General features: G+C 41.2%; 1 protein-coding gene across 4 annotated transcripts in view; it reads left to right on the plus strand.

Moving 5' to 3' along the window:
- MYO6 (myosin VI) overlaps positions 1 to 26,706 on the plus strand; it is a 184,881-nt gene that overhangs the window by 98,406 nt on the left and 59,769 nt on the right. For all 4 annotated transcript variants that reach the window (XM_019496841.2, XM_019496843.2, XM_019496844.2 and 1 more), the window contains exons 12-17: positions 4,518 to 4,662; positions 12,459 to 12,616; positions 13,739 to 13,830; positions 16,916 to 16,988; positions 23,905 to 24,032; positions 25,770 to 25,865. In XM_019496841.2, coding sequence (XP_019352386.1) covers positions 4,518 to 4,662; positions 12,459 to 12,616; positions 13,739 to 13,830; positions 16,916 to 16,988; positions 23,905 to 24,032; positions 25,770 to 25,865 — 692 coding nt within the window. The remainder of the gene's footprint in view (positions 1 to 4,517; positions 4,663 to 12,458; positions 12,617 to 13,738; positions 13,831 to 16,915; positions 16,989 to 23,904; positions 24,033 to 25,769; positions 25,866 to 26,706) is intronic.

A 26,706-nucleotide genomic window follows, 5' to 3' on the forward strand; every position in this document is an offset into this window, starting at 1 on the left:
TCTTATTATACCATGAATTTACCCGAAGTTAAAAACACAAAACTAAACAATTCCTTTCTCTGTGAAATTTGTGTGCATTTTAAATTACAAAATACAGTTTAACATGTTAAATTTCTGCCTTACTTGCATCTGTTACTAGGCCTTCTTTACTTGTATATAACTGTTAGAATATGTGCATAGAGGAAGGCTTTAAATATTATTTTTAGGAATTTATAACTATAGACCTGCTAGTCCTGAATGCCAGGAATGAATACAGGCTTTGGAAAAAACATGAGCAAGATTCCAGGTAGAGTTGGTGAGAGAGAGGCCCAGTGCCTCTCCTACAGTGGAACTGCTGTTGCGCTAATTTTAATTCCTGAAGCCTCCCTATATCTGTTATTTATCTCGATCCCTAAAGGTAGTCCATAGCCACCTTCCTTCTAACGTGTCACACATGAGATTTCTTTTATTATATTTCAATGTCCATAGGCTACTAGGTATGTACTGCAACCTGGCTGCTTTGGAGCTGATCTTGAAGCCCTTGTATACCAGCCTTATTTAAAGTCTAGTTGCTGGTATTCCAGTGGAGTATCTTACTTCCAAACACATTGTACACATATATATTTTCCACAACCTTCTTAACCTTTTAAAGTAGTCCTCCTTTTTGTATTCTTGTACTTCCACCTCTATCTTTAGAATTATGGGGGATAAAAAATTGTGATTCTGGCAAAAGCTTCTCGGCCTCTTGAGGGCTCAGATCAAGTGATGTATCTGTGCATGTATATGTACATGTACAAACACATGCACTGTTAAATATAGATAGGAAGATAGGCACATATACTGATCCTTTAACACAGTTCTTTAATTTGTAGAATTCTGGGAATTTGTATTGAAGAATTTGCTAAACTAGCATGCTTTTATGTTGAAATCCTGAGTCTACAGTAAAGCCATCATAGTGACTGACTAATGGAACAACTTGTTGAAGGATGCAGTAGCTACATCATTTGGAAGTGTTTAAATGAAGGATATTTATTTTTTTGAGAGAGAGTTTAAATAGGCTGATTTAAAGTCTCCATTATAATGAATTATTGTAATGCTGGAAAACATCGTTGAAGAAATGTGCCAAATTAATCCTTACTTTTCATATGTTGCATAGTGAAATTTATGGTTAGTTAATATCTTTGCGTTCTGTCAGTTTTCCAAGCCATGTTTCCAAGGTATTTTAGTATGATATAGCATTTGGCACACGTTAAGTATTTGCTTTGGAAATTAAAGGCAGAAGCCTTCAGGTGAAATAAGAACAAATGTATCTGACTATGACTAACAAAATTATGGACAAAATATTTGCAGACATAGCTTTAAAAATTGTATATATAAAATGAAGCAGTATAACAATAACTACATGTGAAAAGTGTAAACTGCTACAGGAAATTAGCAAAATTAACATTTTTCTCCAGCTCTTTCTGGTTTGCTATTATTCTTTCTTTAAAAACTGTTGGTGATTCCCACCCTCATTTCTTTAAGTTTTTAACCAAAAGTGCAATCTTACGCTTAACTTCTTCCCTGGGTTATGAAAACTGGGTTTCAAGCTCTTAGTTTGTTTTGAAACTTTTCTCCACTTGAAACAGATTCCAGCTGCAGAATAGATTTCATTTCTGTATACTAGCATAAAGTTGCATTCAAATCACACATTCCTTGTTTCCATGGTGAAGTTGTGTCCAGGTAATATTACACAGTGCTTGCTGGAATGAACTTCATGAAAATAATCAATTTTGCATTTTCCATTAATACAGATCCCTTTCAGCAGTGTATTAGGCCTGTGTGAAGCAGAAAGCATTAGCTTCGGATTTGGCAATTCAGAGGGACAGTGATTTGATTTGGTGATTCGAATCACTGTCCGATTCAATTCGGCTGAATCTGAAGATATTCGTCACCAAATATTATTCAGCCATAGACTATACAGGTAGTCAGTGCTAGTGGGAGCAACTGAGGTAGCAGCCGGACGAGCCCTGACTTGAACTGGCAGCCCTGGGAGAAGCTGCAGCTGGTCATCCAGCTGCCCCCCATGCCGGGGTGAGGCAGCCAGTGCTGGCAGCCGTGGGAGAAGCTGTCGGGGCTAGGGGGAATGATTGGGGGCTGGGGAGATCATACCAGGAGCTGGGGGGGACGATCAGGGGCTGGGGAATCTAACAGGGGCTTCCACCAAGTTCCTGGTTTGATTTCTCAGTTCCTGGTTCGATCCCTCAGCTTCCTAATCATTTCCCCTAGCCCCCACAGCTTCTCCCAGGGCTGTTGGCTCAAGCCGCGGCTTGTCTGGCTGCTTCCCCGGCTGCTCCCCGGCTGGGGCCAGGCAGGCAGTGCTGGCAGCCCCGGGAGAAGCTGTGGAGGCTGGGGGGAATGATTGGGAGCTGAGGGATCGAACCGGGACCTGGGGGAAAGCCCCTGTTCATTCTCCCAGCCTCCGATCATTTTCCTCAGTTCCTGGTTCAATCCCCATCATTCTCCCCAGCCCCTCTGGCTTCTCCCAGGGCTGCCAGCACTGCCTACCTCACCCCAGCAGGGGGCAGCCAGGGAGCAGGCTTTTCCTGGGGCTGCCGGCTCAAGCTGGGGCTCCCCTGCCTGCTCCCACTGGCACTGCCTAGTGCCTGCCTGTACAGTCTGTGGCTGAATCTCCAAATCGATTTGGAGGCTTCTGATTTAATTCAGAGAGATTAATGGATCTCCCAGTTCGGTTCAGATTTAGGGATTTGGCTGCGGAATTGGGCTAAATCTCTTCTGAACTGAATCGGCTACCAAAGCTTTGCACAGTCCTACAGTGTATATAACTGTTTTCTGGTTTGATTATTTTATATAGTAGAACAGTAAGTAACTGTAAGTAAGTAACATTAATTGTGACCAACTAGTCTGTGGTTTGGCAAACCTGCAGCTGATTGGTAACTCTATGCTGATTGCTGGGATCAGCATGGGGTAGGCTCAGGCTCCCAGTGTCAGGCTCTGGGCACAGCAGGTTGCATAATTTTGGGGGATGGAGCATAAAATTCCTCAGACCCGAGTTGTGGGATTGCCTTTAACATCTGTCAGCAGCCGTGGCTACAGTGGAACAGCTGTTACGCTCCTGAGAACTCCTCCTCTGCTTTTGACATGGTTAAAAGTTAATGGTGTCCATAATCAGTAGTTGCATTTTAAAGTAGATTGTTAAAATACAAGGGAATCTAGAAAGATGGCCTTTTTTTCAATTTTTCATAAATAGCAAGACTGCAGATCAAAATGGAGCAAGAAGCCTTTTATAGAATTTGAAGAGAAGGAAAGAAATAGCACTACAAATACTGTTTCATTGGTTGGAATGTGGTTATTCCACCTTCTGCCGTGTATGACTTGTTGTTTGATTAGTAGATTTGATAAGTGACCTGATGATGAATGTCTTCTGTTTGAAAGCTTGTCTAACTTCTTTTAGTCTAGCCATACAGTTGATCCAATAAGAGGGCCTGGCCCCCTACTTGCCTCGCTCCTCACCCCCTTTACCCTCCAAAAACCTTTTATTAGTGAACTAATTCAGTTGGTGATGTTACAGATTGTATCATATGAGTAGTATGGAATTAAGTCTATTTTATTCTGTTTTAGGGATTCACTGTAAAGATGGGTTAAAGTTTTGGAAACACTGGAAATGTATTGCCTTGCATGTCAAGCATGACTCTGCTTTAGTGAAAATAAGTAAATAAACCAAGGAACTGAGAAAATTCTCATTTTTATACATGTCATTTTAGGGTAATTTTATGTTAACTTTTTATTATTCGTTTATAGTTTATATATGGATCTGTTGCTATTTATTTGGTCAAAGAGCAAATTTAAGTTTAGGTTCTTGTTCAGTTATAACTTTTGCATCATTCTTTTTGGACACATTTCTAACCCTGTTTTTCTGTGTGTATAGAAAGCACAACTTGTTTTTTTTTCATGTAGAGAATACCTTTTGTGTAGTTTGTTACTGTACTGCTCGAAAGAAGATCTAGAGTGCCAATTAGAAATGGTTTGTTTCATAATTAAAAAATTATTTGAGAATGCCAAAACATTATTCTAACACTAATCTTGTTTTTCTACTTTAAACCTGCATCTTGCACCTCAGTGGACACATCTACACGTCACAAGGCATGCTGCGGTGACGTAGTGATCATATGGGTCTACATATGATTGGCAGCTATGTCACCGCAGTGGTGTGCTCCCTATTTTAGCATGCCGCTATGGCAATGTAGCGGGGAAATCTAAACGTGCACTGTGTGCACAGCACAGTACCGGGTGGTTACTGCACCATGCTTTAGTAGTTCCTTTTGGAAGTACTAAAACATGGCACCGTAGCAACATCGCCATACAGCGACATGTAGATGTTGCCCAGCATGCGGCACATGCCACTGCTAAATGTTCTTTAGTATAATGTAAATATTGATCAAAGTGACTGTTACGAGTTTGTGCTTTTTTAACGCATGGACACTAAATATTATCTCTCTCTTTTGCTGCTGTGAAATCTTTCTGAACTTGTTCATTAGGTGGATGTACTCTGAAGAACAAATCTAGTAAATCCTTAGAATACTGTGCAGAACTGCTGGGTTTGGATGAGGATGATTTACGTGTGAGTTTAACTACTAGAGTCATGCTTACAACAGCAGGGGGCACCAAAGGAACAGTTATAAAGTAAGTTTACAAATGTCCAGTGTTCAGCTCTCGATACAAAAAAAAGATATATTTTATAAGGTATAATAGAGCTTTTCTGGAATATATTCTCATGCACATGTGTAAACAGATGCTACCTGGACTTTGATACAATTTTTTTTTCAGTCTTGTTTTCCTCTATTAAAAAAAAAAAAATCTTCCTGATGAAAACCTGTTTAAAACAGTAAATAATTTATGTATTGATAGGTAGTTTCCTCATTTTCTCTCTACTTTCAGCTCCTGAGAATTGGATGTATTTGTGTATCCAAGATAGTAGTAGTTATGATCATAAAATATTCATACAATATAAACAACATAATTCAAATTAAATTTAGAGTGCTCAGCCACTTACTTGTATGTTTCACAAAAGGAAAATGTGTGACACATGGATGACTGTTTCTAAATACAACTCAAGTCAATGTTTGCATCCCAATGATGCAAAATAACTGTGAAGTACAAAATAATTGTGAAATAGTTGTGTCCATTCAAGATCTTTTTAGATATGAAGATCTATATTCTATATTAGCTTCTAACTAATGGTAGCTGCCTGTTTTTGATTAAAGTTTCTTTTTACCAAATGTTTTGACATTTTCATATGTATTCCTATTTTTTTTATTTGAAGCGTAGTTTACAACTTTGATTAAATCAGCCTTTTCTCAAAACAAGACCTTGGAGTAAATTCTGAATTATTTTTCAGAAATTTAGGGTCAATGAAGCTATCATTTGACCTATCACATACAGGAATAGCCTATTTAAATCCATACTTCATGCAGAAATCTAGATATTTTAAGATTTTGATTAATTTTCTGACACAATAATATTAGGCCTAAAAGATTTTCATACAAAATAAGTATAGTCTTGTCGAGAATCTGCTCTCTCTTTCTTTTTAAAATATTTCTTTGAAAAACGTTACACATTTTTCGTGCCTCCCCCCCCCGATAAAAAGGTTTGAATTTCTGCTGTTTAAATAGTTAGCTACTTTTGTAATTGATAATTGGAAAAATGTGTATATTCTCACACTTGCTAGTGTCAATAAATGAAGACTTCAAGCAGTTAGGTTTGGTTTGTTTTGTTTTGGTTTTGTTTTGTTTTGTTAGGAACCGTGTAAAAATAAATGGAAGAGGTTTGTTAAGAAAAGTAAACTTCCCTGATTCAGCCATTAAATAGATAGCATAGCTAGAAATAGTAAAACATTTAAAAAGAGAGAGAGAGAAAAAGTAGTTGCTGGACCTCTTACAAGAAAATAAGTCCTTTCATGAAGTGGTAAATATTTCACAAAAAGCTTTTAGTAAGTGATTTTCTTCAACATAATATATTTATCTTTGAAAAGTGTCTCCAAATATATGATTAGGCATACCACCACAGATAGCATATGCTGAATGAGTAGTATCTGTTTTATTAAGGTGATACCAAGTGAGGTTTCTAGGGAGTCTGTCCTACTTTCAGTACAGTTAAATATTTTCATTTAATGATTTAGAGTGCGCACTTAGAAAATTTTCAGGTGACATTAAGCTGTGTGGAGCTCTATGTACTTTGGAGGATAAAATTAGGATTCAGAATGGTCTGAAATGAATTGATAATGCCCGAAGTTAATTGAATGAAATTCAGTAAGGACAGGTGCAAAAGTCCTGCAGTTATATTGGACCATAATCAAATGTATAAATTTAAAATGTGGAAAGACTAGCTAGGCTACAGTACTGGAGCTAAGGACCTGAGCTTTATAGTGGACTGCACGCTGAATATGAGTCATTAGTGTGCCTTTTTGTGCAAAAGAGAGAAAAAGTCCAAAAGCGTGCTGGGTTGTATTAAATAAGATTGTTAGCAAGTCAAGGCAAGCAGTTCTTACACTCTATTCAGTGCTAGTGACTCCTGATGTATTATGTCCAGTTTTTAGGCCCCGTATTTAAAGATGTGGACAAATTAGAGTCTAGTTGAGAGCAACAAAAGTGACTAAAGGTCTAGGAAGCATGAATTGCAAGAAAAGGTTGGGAGAACTGGGATTATTTAGTCTGGGGCCAAGAAGATAGGATGGAGAAGATAGCATGTTGATAAATCCTCAAAAATCTAAAGGATGCTTATAAAGAGGGTGATTGCTGATTATTCTCTCTGACCGCAAGGAACAGGACAAGTAATGATCTTAAATTGCAGCAAGGAAATTTTTTAGGCTGGACACTAGGAAGAACTATATCATTAGGAGAGTGTAAACACTGGAACAGATTCTCTTTGGCAGTCCCTTGCAGACAAAGATGATTGTCTTCTCTGTGGGTCCGAAGATGGCTGACAAAGCTAATCTGGGATTGACAGAGTATTGTAATGGAACAGATTACCTAGAGCAGGGGTGCTCAATCCCTGTGTGGCGGGCAAGATCCAGCCCCTGATACCATGTCATCTGGGCCATGGGGCTCTCCATGGGTCTGTGGAGGCCTGAGACATGCCCCTGTGCACGGGGCCCAAGCCTGCACTCCTGCCCGTCCCCACTCCCCGCTCTTGCAGCCACTCCCTCTGAATGCAAAAAAAGTTACAAAAAGCATGCCAGTTTATATGTTGGGAAAATTCATAAGATAAAATATTCTTGTTACTTTAAAAAAGGTCATAATATGGAAAATAAAGTTGAGGTGTTCATCTCTTTAGCCAGACTGGCTAACAATAATTCTGTTTAATACAACCCAGCATGCTATTGGCCCCTTTTTCTCTTTTGCACAAAAGAGCACACTGATGACTCCTATTTAGCTTCCAGTCCACCACAAACCTCAGTTCCTCAGGTGCCCTACTGTAGCCTAATGCAAATGGGTCAGTTATTTAATCAAGTCATTCTTGGACGGTGTCATGACAAGAACAACCTCCTAGGTTGTTTTTCAATTTAAATTTAATGTTTTGGACATGCTTAGTTTATCTCTTGTGTCACAAACTCTGTCTGTGGTGCCCTGCTGGTAAGCATTTTGATTGATTTTAAAAAAAATGAATGGCTACTTCCTGGCTACTGAGGCCACCTCAAACCTGCATAGCTATTTTTAAGCCCTTAGATATGTAAGAACCAGGAGAGGTGTACCGGTTGAATGGGATTTTATTAGGAATACATTTAAGGACTGTACAGTGTCTCTCAACAATTATGTTGTATATTGTTCAAGAAAATTGGATACTGAATACATGGCAGAAAGCCCAAATGAGAACTATTCTTCTATGAAGGAAAGAAACTGTTAACCAGAAAACCTGTTGATCTATAGGCCCACTAAGTTGCACTTGCAAGTTTTTTGGAACATCTGATCCTGCAGAGGAAAAAAATCTAGTACACAAATAAACAAGCTTTAGAACAAATAGAAACACCTGTGAATAAGTTTAGACTCTTACATCTTGTTTAGAGAATAGATTTCAAAATAACCGGAGGATTGGATCTGCATGTATTAGTTTCTGAGCAGTTTGTGACTCATGTGACACACCAGCCTTCTCTTAAAAATATCCCAAACTAACTACCCAGGTGAATATTTATCACAGTTAGAGCTGCTCCTCCAATATAGTTCTTTAAAAAAAATCTTCACTCTTCTACCTCAGGGTTCAGTGCTTGTTCTGACTGTTAAATTTGTATACAAGTGATGTTTGTGTAGCAACAAAGGATAAAGGCTTGAAAAAAAGATCAAATAAACTCTTAGTGAAGATATGAAGAACTTGTATCAATACTGTAAAAATGGAATTTAACCAGCATAATTAAGACAATTAAGTGTTTCCATTTAACTTGTACAGCCTTGCAGGAACTAATAGTGTTTTTTGGCCAGAAAGAGACTGATATTTAACACAAAGCCTACCTGGGTATCATTCTGGATTGCACGCTCACCATCTCAGGAAAACTGCTCAGCAACAGTGTTACTTCGACTAGTATTCAGTTTGTGATCCACTGTCATCCTCCAGATTAATTTTTTATTTTTTTTTGCATAGGCAGTTATTTATTCATTAGACTTTTTTAAAACTGATGGTACTTTGCACTTCACTTTTACTGAATTTCATCTTGCTATTTTGAGATCACTTTTTCCAAGATATTGGGATCAACTTGAATTCTAATCCTGTTATTTGCAGTGCCTCCCATCTTGGTGTTGTCTGTAAAATTTGAAGTGTATTCTATATTCCATCATCTGAGCCATTAATCAAAATATTAAATAGAATATGGGCCCAGAGCAGGCTTATGAGAGCCCATTTGAAATGTTCACTAGCCCTTTTCTTTCTGACTAACGTATTTTTAACTAATAATCCTGACAGACTTAAGTGTTAATGGTTGTTACTTCAAAGGATTGGAAATTCAGTTATGCTAGTAGATTGCCTATTTTTCACAACGCTTAAATCTGTAGATCAGTGGTTGGCAACATTCTACTAGGAATGGGTTGAAACAGCCCAGCTCAAGTTCAAGGCAGACCAGCACTTCTGACCTGTGTGCTACTGTCACTGCTGCTGCCCCTTCTCAGCTGTCCATCTATGGCATAGGCAAAGCCTCCTGCCAACAGAATGCTCCCGTCTGCTGAAGCTGCTGGCAGATTTGGCCTGTGGGTCATAGATTGCTGATGTCTGCTGTAGATCACTAAGAGCTCTGATATCCCAACCAGCCACACACCATTGTATTAAAGATGTCTCTGCCTTTGTTCTGAATTTGTACAACTAAAAACAAATGCTTGTAAACAAACTTTCTTTTCACATAGTTGACTGAATTTTTAAAGAAAGTTGGTTAGGCAGCACTAAGATCTTGTGAAATAGTTAGGTCTTACTAGTCTAGCAGTTTTCTGAAATGATTTGTTAAGCCTTTTTGCTACTTACAATAATAAATTATATATATAAAATATAAGGAAAATTTATGGTTTCTTCTGATTTATTTTAACATATGAAGAATTGAAGAACATATGAATAATTAGTAGATCACAATGAACAAATAGCTCAGCTGCAGTAGGTCTTCTCAGAGTGTAACGACGACTTTGTGCTATGCACAATAGAGCCAACAAGTAGCAGTAGGAGGGTGATGCTAATGCTGTCTTTATGGATTTATTCAATACTAATCTGTTGTGGACATGTCAAGGAGATTTGACAGTGGCACTAAATTTATCTGTCCTTGTTGGTCTTTATGAAGACAATAATAATCACCTGGTTGGCTATCTTTCCATTCATGTACAGTACATTTTAGAGAGAGAACTAATGTGTTCATAAACAAACAGTCTTCTAAAAATTCAATACATTATGGTAGCATCATTTACATGGTTTTCTCCCTCCCTGCAAGCTTTGATATGAGAACTTTTGCAAGATAATCTACCTGGAGATGATCCAATGTAAAATGATTTCATTAGCACGATTCTAGCTCCATTTGCATACTCCTTGAGTAGCCAACATTTGCAAAAAGCATTTCACAATAGTTCAGTTTCCAAATATATTTTTGTGAAAAAACTATTTTACAGTTCTTGCTCATTACAACAGTTCTAACTAGAAGAATTTATGCAGTCTTTTTATGTAGTACTTTTGTTTTATAGGATTATTACTTCTGTGTTGTTACTGGTAGTGGGGATAACAAGTAGTCTCTCTCAAACTTGGGGTGAATGACACTGTTCTCCATCTCTAAGCCTTAGACTTTATTTCATCAGACAACTCCTTACACATCTTGGTGTAGGCAGCCCAGTATTTAAGGAGATGCTCCTGTTTAATCCCATCAGTCAGAAAATTGAAGGAGGGAGAATAGGGGAGTAGGGGGGAAGAATTTGCACTCTTCCTCTTTGACCAGTGATTTTTTTTTTAACCATGGTGCTAGGGCACCCTCGGGGTACTGAGGTATGACAAGATAAGCAGTTGAGAAGCTCAGACTTGCCCCTGTCTGGATGATGCATTTTTAGTAGATATTGAGAAAAGAGGGGTCAGAAGAAAAAAAAGACAGCAATACATCACTGTATCATGACTTTGTAATTCAGTTTTCTTCATCTCATCTTTTGCAATGTCAGGACAATGCATGAATGAATATTTAATGATCCTTCAGTTTCAGTTGTGTAAAATTCACTGTAAGACCAGGTTTTCCCCTTTTATGGGTTTTTGCTATGTTCAGTACGTTTTTTTTTAATAGTTTTGCCCAATTCTACAATTTTTTTAAATACTGGAATTCAAGGTGACTGGTTCTAAATGGTTTTTTTTTTATTTATTTATTTTTGTAGCTATATAGAATACAGCATAGATATACACCTAATAGACTAACTTAATAAGATATATATGAGCATAAGCTTTCGTGAACTTGAACTCACTTCATTGGATGCTGTGAAAGGACAAATATAGAGCAGAGTATAAAGCGGAGTGATTTCAGTGCAAAAGATGGGAACTCCTTCTCCTTTGTACACTGCTCTGTTTGTCCTTTCACAGCATCTGATAAAGTGAGCTTTAGTTCACAAAATGTTATGCACTATGTATATCTTAGTCTATAAGGCTGCCTATACATGTGCACAGGGGTGGGGTGGGGCCTATTAATTAGAACAGTTCACGGAGCAAACTTGATTAATTGTGTGCACTTTAGAACATGAATGAGCACATCTATAAGGCAGCCTAAGGGACATATGTATGCTACCTTCTGCCTGACTTCAGACTAACATGGCTAATTACCTCTCTTTTGATAGCTGTATTCCATAGTAGATGACCTGTAGTTGACGTGAAATGTGAGAATTAGCAAACCGCTCAGATAAACATATCAGAAGGGAATGTAAATACACCTTCACTCTATTAATAAGATAAGATTCCTGTCAGTACTTGTTACTCTAAAATAAATCAGGAGGTACTTAGTAAAAGAAAAAGTTGCCTGTCATGATTAATTACTATCTCTAATAAAATATAGTGGTCGTTGCAATTATGGGGTCTCTGTGGAGACTGGCCAGGGCTGGCACAGGAAGGGGAGCTGTCTCTAGGGCCGGGGTCTTGGAGTGGTGACAGTGTGGGGCCAGGCCTGGGGGATAGCTATGATCTGCTCCCTGTATGCCTCTGTCTGAGGAACCCATGCCTGCTGCAGAGCCACGTGGGCAGCAGATCACAGCTCTGCCCAGGACTCTGGCCCCGTGCTGTCGCTACCTCATGACCCCACCCTGTGATCCTCAGCTTGCCTGCCAGTCCCGCTCCTAAATACCACTCCTCCCCCTCCCTCCTGAGGCCTCATCCCATGTAGGGCGTTTTGGTGAGTTGTTGTGCTGGGGGAAATAATCTTACAAAATCACCTTGCAATGTATAGGCTGGTATTAAAAATAAAGAAAAAATGGCAAGTTCTATTTCCAGGATTACCTTTCTATCTTTTGAAGGGTTCTTTGTATTTTGGGACTGAATCCATCCTTTCCACAGTAACACTTGATTTCATTGTCTTTACCAATAAAGAGGCTTAGTTGTTGCTTTTATAAGAACGTAAGGGAGAGACAAATAAATATTAAGCATCAAAGCAAAAATGAAATATAGCCAGCCTATAACTAGTAGCTATTAAATATCTGGTTCCATTAGTGTTTGCTTATATATTTAGGCTTTTCTATGGCACACATCACTACTGTCTTGGAATACCTCCCTTTTATCCTTCATTCTAGGAAGCAGCAAAGTATTACCCAGTTTTTTAAGATAAGATTGTTAGGTATAAGGAATGTGACTTAACCATGCTGTATTCTGACTGGGACAAGAACCCACGTTTCCTGTGTCTTCAGTTGAGCATCTTAAACAAAAGAATTGTTTCTGCATGATTGTTATAACAGGTGTTTAGCAGTGAAGAGATTCTAACTCTAATCTCTGCATTTTTGTTTTTATAGGGTACCCTTGAAAGTAGAACAAGCAAACAATGCACGTGATGCCTTGGCTAAAACTGTATACAGTCATCTTTTTGATCACGTTGTAAACAGGGTAAATCAGTGTTTCCCATTTGAGACCTCTTCTTTCTTCATTGGCGTTCTGGATATAGCTGGTTTTGGTAAGTGCACTTTTAGATCAGCATTTCCTACTTACCTTAATAGCTTTGTCTATTCTGAAGCAGCCAAAGGTGCAGTGATTCTTGCATGCTTTTATAGCAAAAAATTATTTGATTTTTTGATATGTAAAATGGCAGGTACAATAATGTATTAAAAAGTGGGTACTGCTTTGGTAATTCTGAGATAGGAGGATATAGTCAGGAATTTGATATTCTGTTAACAACTTGATAGCCATACTTGTAAGTGCAAAACTTGACAGGTTTCTAATGGTTTTAGAATACTGTCATTGCTACATAGCCACTGCTTTTCTGTGTGTTAAGTTCTGTCCCATTTGTGCAGTACTGGAGTTCAAGAAAGCTGCCTGACCTATTTTGATTTAACAGCAGGACTGGTTGCTCACTGTCGTGATTGGTCTCTTCTCAATGTTTAATTAAGTACAGCTTAAGTATTAAGCTTTTGCTTGTGTGGTGTTTGACTTTGGCCCACAGATAAGACTAGGAGAGCTACCGAACATACTTACTATTTTCCCATGCAGACTTGGGAGGAATGTATATACTGACTGACAAACACATGAAGATTCTAAATTAAGACTGTCATTTGGGCATGATTGAAGGGCACTTAATTGTCTTCTGGAAATGAAGGAAGGGCATGTTCCCATAATTTTGTGGAGGATGTCCATCATATTCATTCAGGTTCTTGGCTTGTGGAAACCCTGCTAAGAGAGAGAGGTTCAAAGGTGATAATAGAGGAGCCTCTAATGGTACAGCTCCCATTGGGATTGCAGTGTTAAGTGACTATAGGTATGCAAGAAAGACTTTATCTCAGTATATTCTCATTGGGCTGACTCCCCATGGTAGTAACTTGTGCTTTAATAGTAAATAATTTACGACAAGTTATTGGTATCAGAAAAATGATCTTCTGATCTTTTTATATCTCTATTTTATACTAAAGTAAACCAAAGAATTAGTTAAACCTAGTGTTATTGAATAAAATTGTCATAGAGCTGAACCCTTTTGTTGTTAAAATGTTAACACTGTGAAGCTGGTTCCCTAAATACTATACAAATATATTCTCAGAATACTGAACACTTGCTTACCACAACAATGTGAATTTTTATTTTTCAGAATACTTTGAACACAACAGTTTTGAGCAGTTCTGTATTAACTATTGTAATGAAAAGCTGCAACAATTCTTTAATGAAAGGATTCTGAAAGAGGTAATTGATAGTCTTCTTCTTGCCTAAGTAACTCTCTGATCTTTCCATAAAGTAAGAGGATGCATACAATTGTAGTATTCATAATGTTTACTTTCTTCTTAAAGATATTATTTACCTTTAAGTAAAAACTCATCTTTGTATCTGACCAGGTACACCCTTGGAGAGTGTAATTTGTCTTTTAAAATGAGCATTTTTCATTTGTTAAATATGTGCATGCATATTAAGATGTACATCACAACTACATTTATATCACAAATCTCCCTATACCAATTACTTTTATTATCACTTACATTTTTAATTAGAATGTGGAGGGGAAAGAACCACATTGTGCTAGAAAACCAGGAATAACTTGTTTTTGTTATGAAAAGCATAAAGTTTGAGTACTAGAATATATAGGAAATCAGACAGGGGGGATTAAAGAAGCTGTGACATGGGCAAATTACACACTACATTTCCTGTGCTGCTGGAGCCACGATAGGAGGGCAGTATTTCACCTCGCTATCTGATGTCTGTTGGATTCAGGACCTAGGTGTGAAAGGTCATCAGAAGGCAAGACAGTTTTACACTTGGAAGGAAAGAAGGATAAATTGAAACAGGTTCCCTGACCGTTGGATTAGTGGGGTTGGATTGCTTAGAAGCCCAGAACAAAAGTACTTCTGACTGTTTGTTCACTGTTTTACTTACAAAAGAGGAATTAGCCAAGTTTGGAGCTGTGCTGAGTTGTGACAAGAGCAAAATTGGTATGTGTATGCAAACCCTAACATGAAACTTATTCCAGAGTTAGGATTTGAATTTAAAGTGGAATAATAATTTTGGAATAATTGCAAGTGTATATATGCTACACTGTAAATCACTGAAAGACTAGCATGTTCCATTCTGTGATATTCCATTGCTTTTCAGTTTGTAACCGTGGGTGCTGACAGATGTGCAGGCCCCTGCTTAACTCATGGCGCTTTACATAAAGTGCCATTAGTTAGAGCTCCCCACTCTCCCCCAGCCCAACAGATGTTCATCTGTTGGGTCGGGGAGAAGATTGAATCTGTTCGCAGGAGCCTGCCTGCAGTGTAAGATCCACCCTTCTCCCCCAGCCCCACTATCCCTTCAAGCTTTGTGCTTTCTGCAGGAAGGAAGTGGGTATAGGGAGGTGGAGCAAGCTGCGGACTGGGGTTTGCCCAGCCTGAGTGGAAGGGAGGGGGCTGGAGGGCCGTGAAATGGGGCGGCTCTAGTCCACCTGTCCCCTGCTCCAGCTCAGGCTAGGCAAATGCCAGCCTGCAGCTCACTCCCCCTCCCGTTTTCCCCCTTCCCTTCCTGCAGATGGCCCCTAAGGTGCTACAAAGTGGAGTGTCTTTGTCAGATTCCTCATTTGATGAGGGTTCACTTGTTGTGTGATTGGCCACTTTAAAAGCGTTTTGCAGCCGCGCACATATTTCATGTCATGACTGTAGAGCACTTTCAGGAGGCAAGTCACACAAACGTAACTTCTGTCTGCATCTCATGGTTTAAAAACTTGCAGATATATGCCTACATACAGCTGTTGCAAGAGTTAGTTATTGAACTGTATGATTGACTAAATTGTTGGAAAATCAAGTTTTCATCACAGTTTTTTTTTTATGAAAGGCTTTTCTTGTACAAATACCCTCTTCCTTCAGCTTGACAGGCACATGACTTTCAAACTATTTCTTAAAGCCCTGAAAGCATTTTTTGGCTCTTATCATTTTGCCTGCATTTCATCACTTACAAACATCTAGTGCTTTTGAAGTCCTTTGATTCCCTGATGCCTAACTCTTGTCCCAGTATTCTGAGGAAATGTTTACTCTGCATCCAGAGAGCTGCAGTGTAGTGTAGAAACATACTGGGTGCATCTACATGAGATTGTTAGTGTGCAGCAGACTAATTTGCTCTGCAATAAAACATCAGTGTCTACACGTACGACCCTACATCACTGTCTACATTTATGACCCTATTGGGTCACAGTAGACTAGTAAACAATGCCTCAGAGTAATCCTGCTAAATTCAAGTACTACCCTAGTACTACCTGGTGTTGGCGCTGTTTTGTGCGCTGCAGTGCACATGTAGATAGCGATGGGGCTGGCTGAGGCAAGAGAGTGCTTCAGCACTCAGCTAATGCTTCCTTGCTCCCAGGGTCTCCTGCCAGCCTGGGCTGCTCTGACTAGGCTCAAAGTGCTGCACACAGAAACTCAGTATGCTTTGGAGTTTTTTGCTCCTGGGTGCACATTCAAATAGTGTGCCCAAGAGCAAAAAACTCAAGAGCTATAAGCTCTGTAGTTCCATGTTTCTTGCATCATTGGGTACCACAATTAGAATTTAGGTGAAATTAATGAAATTATAAAAACACACTAAAATACTTAGTAAGTTTTGTTCTTAAAAATGTTTCAAATGTTAACTTTAAAAATATCTTATTTTATAAAGCATAACTTCCTATTTTACTGTTTAAATGGCTGAAGGCAAAAGTTGCTATTTAGGATTAGTGCATTTAATGGACAAGTACACATCGTAATACTATTTTCCAGAATATATTTCTGAAACCAAGAAATTTATCAAGAAATGTGTGGTAATACTAGATGCATTCATATATGTGTGTGATTAATCTCCTTCAGTAAGAACTAGAGTACAGGAAGTATTTTGAGATACTTTGAACTTCCGCTTTCTGTCTTGAACTGGGATGTTCAAAACATGATAGTGATCAAGTAATCTTGCTAGGAAGAAGACAAATTTACAAATGAGTCTTTTTCTTCCCATTAATGTTTTTCATAAAGGATTTAAACACTGAATGATCCTAATAATTTAGAGTAATTATCTGAATCCAAATATGGCCATCCTATTGAAATACACCACCTTACACTAGTTATATAATGGGCAGTTAACCTGCCTATTTCTACTGTGAGAAAATGGAACCGTATTATAGAAACTGAACACAAGCATTTTACAAGGTATGTTGATTCATCGCGATAATGAAAGATGAAGTTGTTTCTTGGATTCCAAAATATTTTCTGGTGAATGAGACAATATGCTATAACCTGTGTGTTTTTTCTCCTAAATAATTATATAACATTTTCTGTCTTAGGAACAAGAGCTTTACCAAAAGGAAGGCTTGGGAGTCAATGAAGTACACTATGTAGATAATCAGGACTGTATAGGTATGGACTTTAATATTTTGATACTTTTTGATTAAAGTGTTATGGAACAATTATTTGCACTAGGGCAGGCAAAATATAATAAGTAATACAGTAATTGTGTCTTTTCAGTGACATTTCCAGTTTTGTAAATTCTGCTCTGGAGTCTTATTCTTTGATAACACAAGTGTCTGTCTAGGTTCAGGGATGTTTCTGGAAGGATGCCATTCCAAGATTGGAGTCTTACTTCTCTTCTTTTGTTTTTTCCTGTGGCCATTGTTTTAGATGACCTGCATCTTTCTCAAGTAGCACCTATTTCTGCCCACTGAGTAGTTCCTATTTGGGCTGAAGAGGGAGGTATCATCAAAAGAATCCAAATCTTGAAGTAATAGACCAAAAATTTGGTAGAACTCTGAAGAAAATTCCTCTTTGCCTGTATTTATATAGGGGCAGATCCAGGGGGGGTATACGGTGTGGAGCATCTCTGCTGTTCCCAGTAGACCTGGATGCAAGGGGTGCTTAAGCCATGGGCTGTATAGAACAGCTTTGCAAGGTGCTGGGCTCCACTGGAACAGCAGCAGCCGGGGTCATATGGGCTTCCTGTTCCTACACCTACTGCCTGCTGCTCCTCACCATGATCTCAGCTGGGCAGGGGCAAGCATTGGAAGGAAGAACATGTTCCCTCAGCTGCTGTCCCTGGTTAATATAGACATTGAAAGAACTCCAGAGCTGCTGCTACCCCTGTTCCAGCTGTGCAGGATGCTGGACTTGGCCAGGCACAGTAGTGGTGAAGCACAGATACTTCCTTTCAGCAGTTGCAGGCAGGAGCGCAGCAGGGGACATTGGTGAAGTAGAGAAGGCAGGCAGGGACCAGGTCTTCATGCTGCTGCTGCTGTCACCAGCCAAGTGTGGCACCCTGCACAGCTGCTTCCCATAGTCCCTGGCTGGAGCAGGGCAGAAATGGCTCTGGGGAGAACAGCAGTAGCAGCAGACAGGTTCCCCTCTTTGTGCTCCTGCTTCTTGCCCCACTCTTTCATATGTCCTTCTGTCCTGAAAGCTCCTACCACACCTTAACTGAAGAACCCTCTATATTCCCCCCATGGAGTGCTGCATCCCGTTTTTAGGAAATCCTAGATCTACTTCTTGTGCGGGCCGGGAGCGGTCCGAGGCCCTTGGGGGCGTGCGGCGGGCTGTGGCCAGCAGCCCTGGCACGCGGGTCGGGGAATGCAGGCCAGTGGACTAGAATTAGGCACGGACGCATAGCGGTTGATTAAAGATTATTTTACTTACACTGTAGATGGTCGCGGTGCAGGCAGGAAAACTTGCTTGAGTTGCAGTTACAGACAGGAAAGAAGAAAAGCGGACAAGAGTTCTAATCTCGTGAACTCTAGCCCAATCTGGCTGAAGGCTCTAAAAATGCGAGCCCGTCGTGTCAACCGAAGAAAACAACTCGGAGAAGAGCTCTGGATACACTCACACGAAGTTTGCTAGGCTCCGTGGAACTTGCGCGCAGGGAAGGGGTTCGTCGAGGGATCGTGCTCAGCGACGGGGAGAGGCCAGAGGTTGATCACACGCCTATAGCCTTCTTAAGGTACACGCTGGGCCCGTTAGGCTCCACAGCGCTTAGAGTTCATCACAAGACATGAAGTCCTCCTCCTCCAGATGGTTGTGGAGTCCTCCCTTGCGGGGTTCTCCTTGGAGTTCTCCAACTTGGGCAGAAACCGCTCAAGCGTCTTATACGGCTAGCAAGCCAATCGCTAGCCGCCAAGTGGGAATAATTTAGAACTGGCCAATAGTGGGACACACATTTGCATGCGGGTGGTGGGAACTCCTTTGCACCGGGGTTTTCTCTTTGCAACTGAGAAATGCACCCTGCAAAGAAAGCTCCTCGTGGCGGGAAATAATTTAGCAGTGCCGAAGCGCGCGCACTCAAAATCACACCCTTGGGTTGTGACATCACCCCTTGCTGAAGGCACAGCTGAATTATACCACACGCTCGTTACTCGGGTGATGGGTCATTGAACTAAACGGGTAAACACAAAATTCGCTAACATAAAAAGTTTGTCCTCCAGGGATCGAATCAAATAATAACCAACACAAATACATATACACATAATTAGATTCATAACAAAGAACTGCACGATCAGGGCTTCAGTGGGCATCATGGCGAAGTCGCGTGTCAGGCCCTCACTTCTTCTGATGATGTTATCCTTCTTGGGGCTTCTCTCCGCCACGCACTCTGAATTCTGGATCTGTGAACAAAACTCTCAAAAAATAAGTTAACATATAACAAAATATTTACAAGGTTTCCATGGAACTACACTATCATTTCTAAAACATATAATACAGGTGTTTGCTACTTTAATCTACCCTCTCTTGCACACTCAACTAGATGAAATCGTCGAGGAGCTGTCGTCTAATTCTTCTAGATAATGGAAACCTAACTCATAGGCCAGTTGCCATTGGCCTGCGTCCCCTAAAATCCGAAGTTGCCGCTTATTGAGTCCAGAACGCTGTAGGAGAAATCCAAACATGTATCGCTCCTCTGGTGTTCTCTGTGGCAATGATGGAAGGTTGGATTCACGATGTCTTGCGCTTTGAGCCTCGGTCGGGTGTTGACGTTCCCAATCACTGGATAATCTTGGCTCCATCAGGATACGCAGTCATGACAACTGACGAAGGAGGTTACTCACGGGTTGGTTCACCATTGGGTTAAGCAGAATCCGGAGGACAGCGATGTTCTTTCGCCCATAAACCTCAAGACAACTATCTATGCTGTGAACGGTCACTGGAACAGTTCCAGGATCTCGTAGATGACGGTGAGGCCATGGTCTTATTCGCTGGAGTGATGTCAGTCCCAGCGCACATGCTCTTGGGTTCCAGGCACAGTATGAGACTCTGATGATCGCTAGCATGAGTTGCTCTGCGCTGGTATGTTCTGGCCATCCATCATGCCATGCGTGGGCTTTCTGACTGATCAATCCTGCAACAAGCGCTGGCAGTGGAATAGGCCAGTAAACGTTGAACGCCACCATGTCGATGTCAGTGGCATATCCTCTACTCCACGAAGCTTGTCTGACCAAGAAGCTTGCTTCTTCCTGGTTCAGCAGGTCGGATCTAAGTTCCACGACCAAATGTCCCAACCACACAGCTAGAATTTCTTCAGGTTGGATTCTTGATTCTGTGCATAACTCCTGTAATTCAGTTCTGGTGCGAGCATAGTAGGCAGTAGCAACTCGGTTAGTTGTTGTTACAGGCTGAACTTCTGCTGCGGGAGCTGTTGTTATTGCTTCAGGCAGGAGGGGCGGATGCACTCCTCCGCTCGATTCTCCCTTCCGTCGGCATGAAGGCGTGGTCGCCGGAAGCAACGCTGTGTCGGTGGGCGGGGTCGCCAGAATCGACGCTGCATCGGTGGGCGGAGTCGCTGGCCGAACTCTTGCGGGTTCCTCCGAAGCTCCACCCTTCTCTTCCGGTTCTTCCACGCGGTCTCCCTCTTGCTCGGCGCCATCTTGGAGTGGCGTCTCAGGATTCTTTTTCGCAAACGCTTTTTTGACCGCTTGAACGGCCATACGCAGCTGGGCTTTCAAACTTTCTTTTGCATTAGATCGGTTACAGTGCGAAAAGTTGCAGTTAACACTCCCCCCTTGTCGTATTGTGGGGCCACCCTCTCATCCGTGGCGTGTTCCTCCGTCTCCAGATCTTCGCGGAGCTTGGATGGAAGCTCGCGACCCCTTAATCTAGACGCCAGCATAAAGGGGGCGAACCGGTCGATCGGCACCGGTTCTTCACTCTCCCGAGCACATCTTAGGCAACGGGCATGCTCCCGGGTGAGGGTCAGGTTTACTGCGCCTGCCGGGTTGACTCTGGCGAGGGACACAGTGTCAAGGGGCTTGAACAGGACCTGCTCATCACTCATTATACACCCGAATGCCGCGGGGTGCAGATACACTTCCCTCTCTCTCAGGGCTCCGTCTTCGGAAGCTTCCTCTTCTCCCTTCAGCGAAAGGCATCCGCTGATAAACCTTTCACCCGTTCCGCCCGCCTGGTGGTAAGCGATATGCGCCTCCAGTTCCATAAAGTTTTCCACTTAACGTTTTCCACTGCTCCAAGGGCAGTTCTTAACTAATTCTAGCTCCAGCGTGCTTTCCCCGGATCCCATCCTCGTCGCCATGTGTGGGCCGGGAGCGGTCCGAGGCCCTCGGGGGTGCGCGGCGGGCTGTGGCCAGCAGCCCTGGCACGCGGGTCGGGGAATGCAGGCCGGCGGACTAGAATTAGGCACAGACGCATAGCGGCTGATTAAAGATTATTTTACTTACACCGTAGATGGTTGCAGTGCAGGCAGGAAAACTTGCTTGAGTTGCAGTTACAGATAGGAAAGAAGAAAAGCGGACAAGAGTTCCTTCCACGCAAACCTCTAGCCCAATCCGGCTGAAGGCTCTAAAAACGCGAGCCCGTCATGTGAACCGAAGAAAACAACTCAGAGAAGAGCTCTGGATACACTCACACGAAGTTTGCTAGGCTCCGTGGAACTTGCGCGCAGGGAAGGGGTTCGTCGAGGGATCGCGCTCGGCGACAGGGAGAGGCCAGAGGTTGATCAGACCCCTATAGCCTTCTTAAGGTACATGCTGGGCCCGTTAGGCTCCGCAGCGCTTGGAGTTCATCATGAGACGTGAAGTCCTCCTCCTCCAGATGGTTGTGGAGTCCTCCCTTGCGGGGTTCTCCTCGGAGTTCTCCAACTTGGGCGGAAACCGCTCAAGCCTCTTATACGGCTAGCAAGCCAATCACTAGCCGCCACGTTGGAATAATTTAGAACTGGCCAATAGTGGGACACACATTTGCATGCGGGTGGTGGGAACTCCTTTGCACCGGGGTTTTCTCTTTGCAACTGAGAAATGCACCCTGCAAAGAAAGCTCCTCGTGGCAGGAAATAACTTAGCAGTGCCGAAGCGCGCGCACACAAAATCACACCCTTGGGTTGTGACACTTCTGTATTTTATATTGGCAACACTCAAAAATCCTAGTCAGCAATTGGGCTTCATTATGCTGGGGTGCTGTACAAAAATATACCATGTCACAACACTTTCCCTGAGACTTGTGAACAGGGCCAAGTCAATTAATGAAAATGATTAATTTGAGATGTACAGAACACAGATTTTGCAGTATGAGATTGAGGTGAACCAAAGTAGATGGTGTGTTTATGGGAAAGAGAGGTTTTTCCTTTGTATTCTCAGATTTTTTTTTCCTTTCACTATATTGTATAAACTGATTAGAGAGAGAAAGAAAGAAGGTAAAACAAAACTGTAGGCATGTGTGCTGCTTTGCGTTAAGCCCAAACTGATAGACCATTCAGCTACAGAGTTTGGTCTCTTACCTTCTCATCCCATGAATCTTGCATTGTTTGCTGCATAGTGGTGCATCTTCTACAGGTGGGTTGGCAAATGACCTCACTTCCACTTTGCCCATAGTCTGGCAGTTGGGGCACTTTTCTGGAAGTGGGGAGATATGAGTTTGAATTACTTTGTGCAGGGGGTGGTATTGACCCTGGATCTCCTACTTACTGAGCTGAGCTCAAACCAAAGCAAACATACATAAAAATTAGGTATTCCCTATACCTCCTACTTTCTTCTGTGCTTTAAAAAAAAAGGGATGCAGTTACATATAGTGGGAGGAAGCACTTTGATTTCTAAGTCCAGGGACGGTTTTCAGACTGTGAATCCCATTCTCACATGGGTGTCTAAGTAAGGGCTGCAGGAAGGTCTTTTAGAGAAGTGGGATTTCAGATATCCTTCTTCAGTATTCACTGTTACATACTTTAGGCATTTCCTTGCTCAATGTGTGCCTGTAATGAAGCACATTGAACAGTGGGGTTAAGGACCTGATTTAGGGTTGTGAATTCCATTTCAAGAGCAAATTACTTAAAGTACCTTTGTGGACATATCCTCTAAGAAGACAGCTTTTCTCTTTTTAATATGATCCCAGAAGTGGATCCTTTTTTTCTTCTGCCTTTTGCAGGCCAGATAGCTCTGCTGTTCATGCGTCAGGCAGTTCAGTTCCCACCAAACTAACCTTAGTTTCTAATAACACAAACAGAACAAACTCAAAATCCTCTGTCCTGTCTGGCTATTGGAAGAAGAGCCACTTTCCACTCTGGCTGTCTCCCTAGCAGAGTAGCCTAACTTCTTCTTGCAAGCTGTTCCCTCACAGCTTGCCCTGTCTGCTGTCTTCTCTGGGGTTTTAAGCTTCAGCAGGACACTCCCTCCTTAGCAGAAGGCCTCACAGCTGCAGATCTTTAACAGGGCTGGCTGCCCCTTTTAAAGGGGATGAACCACCCTTTTACCATCCCTCTGCATCATAGTTAGAAGTTCATAGTGTGCTACAGGATACTGCTTAAATTGGGGGTGTCAAATTAATTTGGTCCCTCAGGTCAGTTCCAAACCACAGGACTTCTTGTGAGCTGGATTCACACTGTAGGGTGTCCCATTAATTGAATAACCCACTTCTAGATCTAGCCTTAGAGCTTCTCATTTCAGTTCCCAAAGCTTCAATCAATTAATGTGGCCATTGCTGCTCAGCACCCACTATGCTGTCAGGGTGGAGTGATGGATGTAGTGGTGGCAGTGTTAACTCCTTGCCTCCTGGTGCTGAGTTGGTGACTGGCAGTTGCACCAAGAAGCCCCCATGGGCTGGATCTGGAGGTGGACCCATGGCCTAGTGTTAACTCCTTTACTGCTGGCAGCTGCAGCAAGAAATGCCATGCCATTATTAATGACCCACCTCTACAGGTCAGATGTTTGCCACCTTTTGGCTTAAATCATGTATGTGAATTTGTTTGTAATGATTGCAATGAAGATGTTGGCAATAATTATGCAGTATTATGCTGATTTGTATATGTATATATTTAAATAATTTGAAAACATGTTGATTTCTGTTTTGCAAATAGACTTGATTGAAGCAAAATTAGTAGGTGTGCTGGATATCTTGGATGAAGAAAATCGTCTTCCCCAGCCAAGTGACCAGCATTTTACTTCTGAGGTGCACCAGAAACACAAGGACCATTTCAGACTCTCGGTCGGTTTACTTTTGACATATTTGCTATTTTTATATAATGAGTTCCCGCAACACAGGCTAGTGTCACTTAAGCTCTAGATTTACTGTGAACAAAAAACCCACTAGAATCTTCCAGAGCTTCTCATGCAATGCTCCTTTCTGCACATTTCATTCCTGTTTGGCAGACCATAGTTTGAGTCTCAAGAATATCAGTGATAGGCAGTGTCATTTGAAATGAAAAATTGTACTTGGCCACGAGAATGGGTTTTTCCAGCACAGCTTCTTTGTATTTATAATTTATGCTTTTTCTTATAACATTACTTGTGGAGGAAACCCCCCCCCCCCCGAGAAAGCTCTGTCTAAAGAAGTGTGGTATACTAAGAAATAACTAACTGGGACATGTGTCTGAACTAAATAAAAAAGTCCAAACTATATGGAACCCTCATTGTTATATTGTTTCACAAACATTAACTCCATTTTAGGATGAAAGACTTGTTAAACTTTCTAACAAAGCTGATACCTGCTAAAACCAGACTATCGTCATGATCTTACAAAATGGGCCTGTTAAGCCCTAAAACATAAAAATAAATGAAGATTTTAATTAATATTTTTTTATAAAGATAGAGTTGATATCACCAGATAAATACTCCTTTCCTTACCTTTTTTGTTTCTCCAAGATGTTTAACAGACTGTTTCTGAGAATATCTGGTTAGTTTTTGGATTTCCCTGTTTCCCAGCTAGCATTTCTCAGATGAAAGAACTATTACGTGTGGATTTGTCTAGGTATAGTTTTGAAAGCATAGCACAGGTGTTTTCAACCTTTTTTTAATAAGTGTACCCCCGACGGCTGGATGGGGGTGGGGAGGCTGCTGGCCATGTGCAAGTCCCCCCCACATCCAGGGGCACCGCTGCCCTTGCCCCCCGTCCCTCCATGGCCCTGCTCCTGGGAGGCAGCGATGTGGGGTGGTGGGTGGTGTTGCTCCTTCCCTAGGGCCTTTCCAAGTACCTCCAGTTGACAACCCCTGGTTTAACACAATCCAATGGTCCGTAAAACCTGTGTTGTTTAAGAATATTTTCTACAGTTCAAAAATACAAGAAATTCCACTTCCATGATAACTACAGGCATCAGTAATTTTTTGAAAAAAAAAACTTTTATGAATATTTATTTTCTTTAACTAGATTCCTACACTATGAGAAATTCTTGCTAAGGAAGTCCTAGCACTAGGTATGACATCCAAATCTTCCACTTTGTAGCCATCTATTCAGCTTTTAATCCACAGTCCTGCACAACTTGCTTGTCCTGTGACATTCCACCTGCATGCAACTCACTACATTTGAACACAGATCACGTGCTTAGAAAGAATCTCAGCTGAAAGATCCATTTTTAGCCTCTGTCTTTTGTTAGTATGACTTGCACTATGCATCAGCCACATGTTCCCTGCCCCCTGGGGGAATTGTTGTTGGAATAGATAATGGTTATGATAAAAGCTGGGTTAATCTTGGTAGCGTCAGTGGACTATTTTGAGTTGCAGGCTAATGCAAATTGGAAAAAACTCAGAATCTGAGTGCAAATTTGTAAGTTCTCTGAAGTGAAATTTTGGAATATCTCATAGTTCCAATCTAGGTACCTAGGGAAGGTGGTAAATTGTAGAGAATAATGTTTTCTGGACAGAAAAAAAAGTATGAGGATGTCAAAGTTTATTGTTATGACCTTTGTCCTTCAGGAGTTTTGTTTGTAATTTGGATTTATAATTACAGATTCCCAGGAAGTCTAAATTGGCTGTTCACAGAAATATCAGAGATGATGAGGGCTTTATTATCCGACATTTTGCAGGAGCTGTGTGCTATGAAACGGTAACTTTAACAAGAAAATCATATTAATTATTCCTGTTGTATTGTAAAGGAGGGCTGTACATGTCTAGTGTTTACCTACAAAAGCTAAAAAAATTAGAATTCTTGTCAACACAAGGCAAGGTTGAAACTCTTTTTAATTTAAGTTTGAATCTCATGATTTCATTGATTTAAAGCCAAAATTATCGCTTCAGTGTGTTTTGATGTGTATTCTGAAAGTTTGAGAATTCTGATTTGTTATTGCTTTCCATGTCTTCAAGAAACAAATGGATATTTCACTTTTTTATTATAATGAACCCCAAAGTGCCTAAAAGAATATTCTTTTAGGCACCTTGGGATATTTGCCAAATAAAAGTTTAAATATAATACATGTGACATGACCAATAGCTCAGAAATAAGCATGTTTGGGACTCAGAGCCAAGTGGAAAACAATCTTCCCATTCCACAGAGTTTTTGAGAATTCAAACTTTGTATTAAGAAGAAAATGAGACCTTTGGAAATGTCCTGGTTGCCTCCTCCCCTCTTCCTTCTGTCTCTCTTCCCTCTCCTTGCACACAAACACACATACCAGAAAGCAAGGGTAGATCCACACTGCTTTTTCAGACTGTGGGAGCAGCAGCCAGGAACTTTTTTTTAAAACCCCAAAACAGGGGAGGGAGTGCGCACAGAGGGGAGGGAAGAGGGTATTGAAAGCAGTAGAGGGAGAGGGATTCTTACCTGATTTGGGGACTTAAAAAACCCCCCCAAAAACCCAAAAGTCCACAGCTATCGCTCCCACATGATCTGCTCACCCTAGTTGAAGGGGGAAGCTGGGAGCCAGGGTGCAGCCACCCCTGCAATGCTG

Source organism: Alligator mississippiensis, chromosome 1 (genome assembly GCF_030867095.1).
Source record: "Alligator mississippiensis isolate rAllMis1 chromosome 1, rAllMis1, whole genome shotgun sequence".
In the NCBI taxonomy this organism is placed as follows: Eukaryota; Metazoa; Chordata; order Crocodylia; family Alligatoridae; genus Alligator; species Alligator mississippiensis.